Below are 9,733 nucleotides of genomic sequence, written 5' to 3'. Positions count from 1 at the left end.
CCGGCTGCCTCCCCCCCAGCCCTCCGCCTCTCGCTCGCCGGGCTCGGATTTAGGGATAAAGTGGGAGGAGGAGGGAAAAGGGGGGGGGGGGGGTCGCTGCCATTTGTTTAGCCGCCGAGGGGTGAAGTCTCCCGGTGGAAACAAACCCCGCCGGGAGGAGGAGGAGGAGGAAGGGGGGCACAGGGAAGGGGGGGGGGGGGGGCCGTCGCGGCGAGCCCCCAGCAGCGTGGCCTTTTGGGGGGGTGCGCGGGGGGGGGTGGCGGAGGAGGGCCGGGGCTGGCCGCCGCGGACCTGGCCGTAGATGACTGCAGAAGCGCAGCAGGCTCTGTCCTCTCAGCCCCCTCCTCCTCCGGCGCACAGCAGCTACGGCCCCATGTCCTCCGTGGCCGAGAAGCAGCCGCAGAGCTCGGCCATGGACGCCGCCCCCGGGGCCCCCCCCGGGCCGGCCGGCAGCGCTGCGGGCAGCGGCGGAGCGGCGGGCGGCGGCGGCGGCCCTAAAGCGAAGAAAACGAACGCGGGGATCCGGCGGCCGGAGAAGCCGCCCTATTCCTACATCGCCCTCATCGTCATGGCCATCCAGAGCTCGCCCTCCAAGCGGCTGACCCTGAGCGAGATCTACCAGTTCTTGCAGAGCCGCTTCCCTTTCTTCCGCGGCTCCTACCAGGGCTGGAAAAACTCGGTGCGCCACAACCTCTCGCTCAACGAGTGCTTCATCAAGCTGCCCAAAGGGCTGGGCCGCCCGGGCAAGGGCCACTACTGGACCATCGACCCCGCCAGCGAGTTCATGTTCGAGGAGGGCTCGTTCCGCCGCCGGCCCCGAGGCTTCAGGAGGAAATGCCAGGCGCTGAAACCCATGTACAGCATGATGAACGGGCTCAGCTTCAACCACCTCCCCGACAGCTACAGCTTCCAGGGCTCGGCCGGAGGGCTCTCGTGCCCCCCCAACAGCCTCTCCCTCGAGGGGGGCTTGGGCATGATGAACGGCCACTTGGCCGGCAACGTGGACGGGATGGGGCTGGCCGGCCACTCCGTGCCCCACCTGCCCGCTAACGGCGGGCACTCCTACATGGGCGGCTGCACCGGCTCCTCGGCGGGGGAATACCCGCACCACGACGGCTCCGTGCCCGCCTCCCCGCTGCTCGCCGGCGGCGGCGTGATGGAGCCGCACTCGGTCTACTCCAGCTCGGCCTCGGCTTGGGCTCCCTCCGCTTCGGCCGCCTTGAACACGGGAGCTTCCTACATCAAGCAGCAGCCGCTGTCGCCCTGCAACCCCACGGCCAACCCGCTCTCCTCCAGCCTTTCCACGCACTCCCTCGACCAGTCCTACCTGCACCAGAACAGCCACAACACCGCCGAGCTGCAAGGTGAGGCGCGGACACGCGTGGGGAGAGCCCCGAGCCCGCCGCGACGGCTCGGCCGGGGGCTGCCGGCGGAGCTGGGGGGGGGGGGGGAGGGGGTCGGGGACCGTTTTTAGGCATCCCCCCGCCGCGGGAGAGGCCGCCGTGCCCTCGCTCCTCGCCTCCTTTCCCGGGGGAACCGGCTGGCTCCACGGTGATGCTGCCCGGGCGGTTCGTGCCGTCGGGGCTCGCCCCGTCGCTGCTGCGGGGCCGGGAGCCGCCGAGCCCCGGGCTCCGCTCCCCCGGGGGCTGCTCTGCGGCCGGAGCTGCCCCGGGCCTAGGACTGGTGGGCTCGGGCAGGAGCGGGGCTGCGGGAAGGTGAGGCCCGGGATGGGTGCCGGGGGTGCCGGGGCTCGGAGCGAATAGGTAGGAGAGGGCAGAGCGGTGGGGACGGGGCAGGGAAGGGGCGAGGGGGGAGGACGAAGGGGTGCCGGCAGCCCCACAGCGGCTGACGGGGAGCTCGGCTCCGGTCTTCAACCTCTATCGAGGCCTTAGGGTTAGGGTTATCGAGGGCTCCGGAGGCTCCCAGCGACGTCGGAGGGAGAAATGGGGGGGATTTCCCCACCGGGGTGCCCGCCACCCGGTTCCTCCCGACTCCGGCCCCCACCGCCCCCGCGACCCGCTCCTGCCGGAGCTGTGTTTTCCTCGGGGCTGTGTTTTCCAGGCCCGCCGCCTCCCTCCGGCCTCCGCTCCTCCGCCCATGCGGAAGTCGGAGGCTGGGGCTCCCTGCACCCCGCAGCCTCGGCCCGGCCTCGGCCCCCCCGCAGCCCCGCTGCTGCTGCCCGGAGGAGGCTTTGCCCTGGCCCGGAGGGGGGGTGTCGTGTTTTCGGCCTCTGCTGGACCACGGAGGCCTGCGGAGGGCCGTGGAGGCCGGGGCTGGCCTTCGTGCGGAGGTCCAAAGTCCCCTCGGGGAGGCTGTCGGGGTGCGGGGAGCGGGGCTGGGGGCTGCGCAGCATCCCCGCGCCTTCGGGGGAGCGAGAAAAACCCCGCGGCCAGGGTGTAAAACAGCGGCAGCGGGGCAGGAGCGCCGAGGGAAGGGCGGAAAGGCGCTGGAGGGAGGACAGCGAGGCCTGGCCCGGGCACAGCGCCGAGCCGAGCCGGGCCGGGCCGTGGCGGGGACAGCGGCCGTCTGCGGGGTCCCGCCGGGCTCCCGCCTCGGTCCCCGCTCCGCCACCGCGCCGGTGGTTATCTGCCGTGCACAGCTCGCTTGGAAAGACCTTGAACGAACCCCAAATCGCTGGAAAAAGGAGCAAAAAGCCGCCCGGAGAAGGCGCCGGGTCCGCCCGCAGCGTGAGGGCAGCAGCTCCTCAAAATCGCCCGGGTTCCCAGCGCCGGCCCGGGGTCCGCGGCTCCTCCCGAGCGCACCCCAACACTTCGGGGCCTTTTTACGTCCCCAGGCGGCTGCAGAAGAGGCAGAGAAAATTCCGCCCTCGGCTGCTTTTCGCCCTCGGCCTCTCTGGCCGCTTTCCGGGGCCGGCCCGTCGGGACTGGGCTTAGAGCGGCCGCACTGCCCCGCTCCGCACCCCGCGGGGAGCACCCGGCACCCTCGAGGGCGCAAAAAGTGGGGGGAAAAAATTAAAATAAAATGAAAACCACCCGAGACAAAACCCAAACCATCTCCTTGTAGTCTCCTCGGGCCGGCTAAGAGAGAGCCGAGGCCGTGGAGTTTTCCTCGTCGCCACCTGCCCCAATATTGAGGTGTAAAACCCCAAATTCCCAACCGGGCTCTGCGAGGCGCGGGCGGCGGCTTCTCCGCCGTGCTCAACCTCTTTTACTGACTGTACCCACGACGGCTGACAATTCTTTTCCCCCCTGTCCCGCAGGCATCCCGCGGTATCACTCCCAGTCTCCGAGCATGTGCGACAGAAAGGAATTCGTCTTCTCTTTCAACGCCATGGCCTCCTCCTCCATGCATTCGGCGGGCAGCGGCTCCTATTACCACCAACAAGTGACATACCAGGACATCAAGCCGTGCGTTATGTGATACGGGGCGGAAAAGCCACCTCCCGGGGCCGTCGAGGCCTGACCCGGGCACCGAGCCCCCCCCCCCCCGGACCCTGGGGGCGCAGGGGGGTCTCTCCGGGCCGGGAGGAAGGACCGGGAGCCCCGGGGACCGCCGTGCGCGGCGGCCGAGCACCGGCCCCGGCCCCAACACGTGTCTTCAATCAGAGACGGTCTCTGCCTTCTTCTGCTTCTCCGCTTGGGTCGGCTTGGGGTGAGAGGAAAAGCAAAAGCAGCCCCCCGAAACACCCACCGCCGCCTCCTCACCCGAAATCCCCGACTGCGAGTTTGGGTTAAGAGTTTGACAAATGAGGTTTTGATTATTTCCTTTAAAAAAAAAAAAGAAAGAAAGAAAGAAAAGAAAAGAAAGAAAGAAGAAAAAGAATTTGCTAACCACGTTTTCTAAGTCAGTGCATTGAGCGATGCCACCACCCCGGTGGGTAGGGGCAGAGCCGGCTGGGGCCGGGGGCTCCAAGGACCCCCCCGGTGCCCGCGGCCGCTCCGCGCTGCCCCCTCGGTCGCCTCCGGGCTTCCCGGCCCGGCCCTTCGGTCCCGTCTCACTTCGAGCCCCTACTTCCGAGAAATATCTTCTTAGTTTTGTTTCTTTGCCGGCAAACACACAGCGGGCAAAAATCTCTCAGAGGGATTTTTTTCTTTTGTAACTATATATATAATTTTTTTTTTTGCCTGCATAAAGACTGCAGGATCAGACCCTATGCAGAGAGAATAAGGCACTTTGAAAAGAGACAGCCATGCTCATTCTGTTATTTATTCTACATTTTTTTTTGTTGTTGTTGCTAATAATCGAGACACGAGTAGTCTCAGTTGATCAGTATTAAAGCGGTGGAGCTCTGTTGGCAATATTTGCCATATAGATTTTTTTTTTTTTTAGTTAACCTTTGTAAATTTTAAACCGATTATGGTCTTTGTGTAAAGACAATCTTCCATATGTTTTTATAGAAATATATATATAATGAAGGATTATTCCCCTCCGTCCCCCCTCTATTTTTTTTTTTTTGCCCTTTGTACAGTTCGGTGACACCTATTTTAATTTCTTTCTGCACTGTATAAAATTGTAATTATGTGGTTGGTTTTGATTTTGTTTTTGTTGGTTTATTTTTTTTTTCCGCCCTGCCCTTTTGTGTACGTTTCGTCCCTAAGGATAAAAAAAAAAAAAATCGGACCGAAATAAAACATGTATGTTATTTGTACATGGGCTTCACGATTGTATGAGCAGCAAATAAACGAGCATGCGGTGTAAGACGCGTAATTATATCTGAGGAGTCGGGGGGCTCCGCGGGGCGCGGAGGGGCCGCCCGGCCGCGGAAACCTTCGGGTGTTTGGGGCAAAAAACCCCGAGAAGAATAAAGAGAGGAGGGAGGCAAATCGGAGGCGATTTTCAATTTTTTTTTTGCTGCTGTTATCGCCTTGCCCAAGGAGAAAGCGAAACGCGGTGCCCGACAGCAATTTGCTCCTTGCTGGGGGACGTGGCGGGTCGCTGCGGAGCCCCAGCTCTCGGCTCCTTCTTCCTCCTCCTCCTCCTCTTCCTCGGGGCCGGCCGGGACCCCGGCGGCTTCGGGCACCCGGGGAACCTCCGCGGCAGGGGGAGAGCGGCCGCGGGCCGGCTCGGCAAAGCCGCGTCTGCTGGGGCAGCGCCGCGGAGGTGCACGCAGGCTTTTCCCTCGCCGTGGAAATAAAAAATTAAAAATAATTAAAAAAAATAAAAATAAGAAATTCAAGCGGGCGAACGGGGGGCTGGAGCGGCTCCCGCGGGGTCACCGCGCTGCGCTCGGCGGGGACAGACCCGCACCCTCCGTGCCTGCGGGACAGCGGGTGGCTGGGGACGGGGATGGGGACAAGGATGGGGACAGGCCGGTGGCTGCCGAGTGGGGTTTGTCACCCCCTCTCCCAAGGCAATTCCCCTTTTACGATACCCGGAGGCCAACGCGCCCACATCAGCTCATGCTACGAAGCCAGCCATGGAGTAAAAACAATAAAAAAATGAGATGCATACGGCTAAATCTGATTCCTTCGTCGGGTATTTCTCTCTTTTTACAGGCAAATTAGGTTACAGCGCGCTAATTAGCTCAGCTTTATGTAATGAATTTAATTAAAAGGAAACTCAGCCTGTAACAAACCAACAAAATATCTTTCTAATTGCTCTTCTAATTAAGGCAGGTGGGAAAGGCTTTGTCAGAGCTGGTAGAGGCCTCTCTCCGGGATTTTTTCTTTTTATTATTATTTTTGGGTGTTTGTTTTTCAAGGGTAGGTCTGCTTAGGCTAATGGCGAACTATGTGCAACATTTACTGGGGTTCCCCTGTTTTTGCGCCTTTCTGGATGGATCCTTCCCTCTGTTCCCTGCACTGTTGACCGTCCCTGCTGGAGGTGAGCCGTGTTGTTACCATCTTTTTAACGTACAAGCTGAAGGCTGAGGTTTCGCTCCTGACGCACATATCTGTGCTAGGTGTGGTTGAGATAGAGGCTCAGGGTGAGGAGTTCAGTCTCTGCCAAGTGGTTTTTCCTTCCTTGAAATCTCACTATCACTCCTAAGACTCGTTTCATCCTTCAGATTCACGTTGAACTTGCTCCTCTGTGTGTATTATCGATCCGCTCACAGCTTGGTGTCTGCAGGGGATGGAAAGGGCAGGCAGACACCTTGCAATCCGCGGGTCCAGCCTGAGCAAAGTTTGATATCTGGTCCCCAACAAAGGTTCGCGTGATTCATTTTCCTCCCTCCCATCGGTTCCCCTGCCCCATGCCGCCAAACCTGGAAAAACAGAACCATTGCATACCGTGGACGCCACATACTCCTCAAGCCAGTGAGCGCAGTCTAAACAGGCAGCTCTCCATCTCAGACACCTCCACTAGGGAGGAGAGGATGAAACCCTACGGGCTCCTGCCCCCAGCCCTTGTTCTGCACGAGACAAACCTGCTTTTTCCCTGCATGTGTTGTCCCGGCGGATGGCAAAAAACCTAGCTGCTATCACAACCGGCCCCTTTGTAGCAGCTCTGCGTGTATGTCTGTGCGGTCGGGTGGGCTCTGCTGGGAGGTGAGGAGAAATAAGCTTGTTCAGAAACACTGGTGGAGCCTTGTAAGAGGAGAGGAGAAGTAGGCTTGCTCAGAAATACGGTATTTGCTCACGCAACAGCCTCCCCTTGTCCAGCTCCAAGCCGTGGTCAGCTGATGTAGCTCCGCTGAGCATCAGGGATCTGCTCACTACTCATCACCCGCTGCCCCATCCATAGGTGATAAAACTACCTGGTTTTCTTTGTTTTTGGTGTTTCTACTATAGGAAAGTTTCCCATTGCGGATGCCCTGCGGTGGCCCGTGAGCTTTATACAGGGCTCTTGTGCTGAAATTCGATGCACAGCAAGAAACAGGCCTGGTGCCTCCGACTATATGTGGCACAAGGGGACCCAGAAGGCACCAGGCAGCAGGGCCAGGTGGTGCCACAGAAGAGCATTTGGGTGGCAAGGAGCCTTGGTGGCCCTGATGCTTCCCGGGCGTTTCCTTCCCCTGCCACGAAGCTGGATGTGCACACTCACTGCCCTGTTCCTTGCACGCTCGTGTGCGCACAGCTGCTTGCTCTGGGGGGGGGCACACGGTGGTCCTGCACGGGCAGGGCGCGGAAAGCCCCAAGGGTGCGAGAGCTGCACTTGGGAACCCCACGAGAGGCGGTGCGGGGCTGAGGTCCCCGCCGGGGGGGGGGTCGGGGGGGCGATGCTGGGCTCCTTTGGTCGGGGGGCGGCACCTGGGGAGGGGGAGCGGGCCCGGGGGCGGCGCGGAGCCGTTCCCTTGGCGGCAGCGCCACCTGGTGCCGCGCACCGCGCACCGCTCCGGGAGGCGTCCGCCCTTTCCTCCGTGCGCCCTGCTGGGGTGGGTGCTGCGGGCTTGGGGTTGAGGTTTCTTTTCCTTTCTTTTTCTTATTTATTTATTTATTTATTTATTTATTTATTTTTTCTTTTTCCTTCCGCTTTCTGGTAGCCGGAGCTCCGAAGGTGAACGGCCCTTTCCTTCATCTTCAAATCTAGCATCGAAACGTTGGCGCTTGAGCACATCGGACAAACCGTTTTTATGGGATGCTTCTAGGTTAGGCCTGTTCTACCCCCACGTGGGATGGATGGGGATATGTGGCATGGGGTTGCATAGAGAATCCCATGTATACTCAGCACGTGATGCTCTTGGATGGGGGTGGTTACGGAGACTAGCAGCAAACTAGGCACTTTGGAGACTTTGCTGGTGGAAACAGATCCTTTGAATCTTAAAAGGTTATTTAGGAGGCCAAGTTCTGAGTTTGGTCTGTACTTTTTAGCAGGTGAAGGCTCAGATCCACCAGGATAATTGGGTGCCTGACTTCTGTGTTGAATCCGAGAAGTTTGGGACCTACACGCGTCAGTAGATCTCAGTTACAGTAATTTTCACTTTTCAAAAGGGAACTTTCTCAAAAGGGGACTTTGACTTATTTTGGAAGACCACACGCTTTCAGAAGACCAAACCTGGACATTTGCTCACTTTCCATGCGTGCTTACAAGCATAACTCCTGCCTGATACCAATTTCTGCAGGAAGACAGTGCTAGGGTTGTTCCTGCAGGCTTGGCATTTGCATGTTTGTGCCAAAAAGTCTTTGGCACTGGGATTCGACCTCAGCGACATAACTGATGTAGGGGAGCATGCGTCTGGCTGGAGGAGACCCCCATGATGAGCAGGAGATGCCCAGAGTGCTAGCAGCAGCTCCGCAATTGTGAGCTGATGTTATTCATAGCAACAATTATCAGATTGGCTCAAGAAGTGAGGAGAGGCATGCAACTCAGTTGTTTTTTAAATCACTTTCATTGCCAGTACTCATCCTGCCCAGTAAGCAACTAAAATCAGAATATTATTAAGGAGCGATAAAAGAAGGAATAAAGCTCATTGTTACTGATCTTCCAGGATGGAGAGCTGTCTATTTGCACAGACTTATGAGAGGTTCTTTGAGACCAGTTCCCTGTTATCTGAGGCAAACATGAATCTCCTCTTCTCAGACACTTCCTGCAGGTTCTCTGAGAGATCCCAAGAAGCCTGCAGGTCAGAGGTTGAAATTCATGGTCACAGGAACATAGATCAGAGCAAATGTCAATCTTAGAGATCAGATCTGCTTGATCAAGGAATGAGATGCGTGGACATTAGCAGTGCCACCTCACTTCAGTATTTCTTACAGTGACATGAATACTAGAGACTGGACATAGTCATTTCTTTATTTGAGGCAGCGGGAGTTGAAAGACCCAGAATGGTACAGAAAGTGCAGTTCTGTGGCTCAGCTCAGCTTCAGGCTAATTACTGAAAAAATAAGCAAACACACCTGAGAAAGCAGTATGTCAGAGCCTGGAAAGTTTTGCAGGGACTTAGAGTACCAAGAGTTCACTTGGAGCTGGACTTGTTACAGCGATTGTGTTCCTATACGGTGGTAAAGAAAAGACGCTGCAGATCAACTACCTGAGTAATCGCTTCCTTCAGAGAGGTGGAAACACCAGACTTTGGAATCTGAGCAGTGCAAGTGCCTGGAAAGACTCTGAAAACACGATATCCCTCTGGAAAAACTTTAAGTATTACTCTTGTCTGAATGATTAACTTTATTCTAACGGATTGCTCAAAGATACTAAGGAGTGGCAGGAGTGGATACACTAATGCCTGGAAATGCAGAGGTTTTTGCAACCTTTCATGAATGTTTCACTTCCTTCCCTGCCTTTTTTTCCTCTCATCTAACAGTCCTGAATGTTTGCCTTATTCCTCAAAGAAAAAAATTGCCCCGTTTTAGCCCCACATGTTTCTGCATGGGATGGGTGGACCACAACATAGTTGACTTGCTAGACCTCTGGAGGAGGCACGTCTCAGGGAAAGGAGCTTAGTTTCTGTCCCCCATCTTGTCTCATGGGATAAGAGAGCCGTGATTTATGTCCCTGGACTGGAGAGAGGCTTGCAGTTAAGTGCTTTGACTGACTAGAAGGCTCTCCTGGAGCAGGAGGATCCAAAGGATCACACGATCCCCAACCACAGCAGGGCTGTGAGGAGGCAGAGTGGGTGCGATGCTTCAGCTCCGTTGGGAAGATACAAGATGCCCACCTGTCACATAGAAATGTCAAAAGGTCACCCTGCTGGTTTTATTTTTTGAGGGAGAGAGCTTCTGATGAGTTTCTAACCTGTCCCGCCAGTTGTTTCCCCAAGTGCTGGGAATTACCAGTCACATCTGGTCTAGCAGGAGCCAGTTCCACCTTCCTCATTTTTCCATCTGTAAAATGTGGATGTTACTGGGGCCACCATAAAGATTGACTAGATAGGTCCGTATCCTGAAGTCAT

The 9,733-nt window shown here is 57.4% G+C and overlaps 1 protein-coding gene across 1 annotated transcript; it reads left to right on the top strand.

The window, feature by feature from the left end:
- Nucleotides 1-198: 198 nt before the first annotated feature.
- On the top strand, nt 199-4,659 carry FOXF1 (forkhead box F1). Its single transcript, XM_083851582.1, has 2 exons — nt 199-1,364; nt 3,221-4,659. Exons 1-2 carry the CDS (start codon nt 302-304, stop codon nt 3,379-3,381), a joined length of 1,224 nt encoding a protein of 407 aa, XP_083707708.1. The 5' UTR covers nt 199-301; the 3' UTR covers nt 3,382-4,659.
- The last annotated feature ends 5,074 nt before the right edge of the window (nt 4,660-9,733 follow it).

This window comes from Anser anser (genome assembly GCF_964211835.1).
Source record: "Anser anser genome assembly, chromosome: 11".
NCBI classification, from domain to species: domain Eukaryota; kingdom Metazoa; phylum Chordata; class Aves; order Anseriformes; family Anatidae; genus Anser; species Anser anser.
Note: the sequence above shows the minus strand (reverse complement) of the source record. Positions and strands in the feature narration are given on the sequence as shown.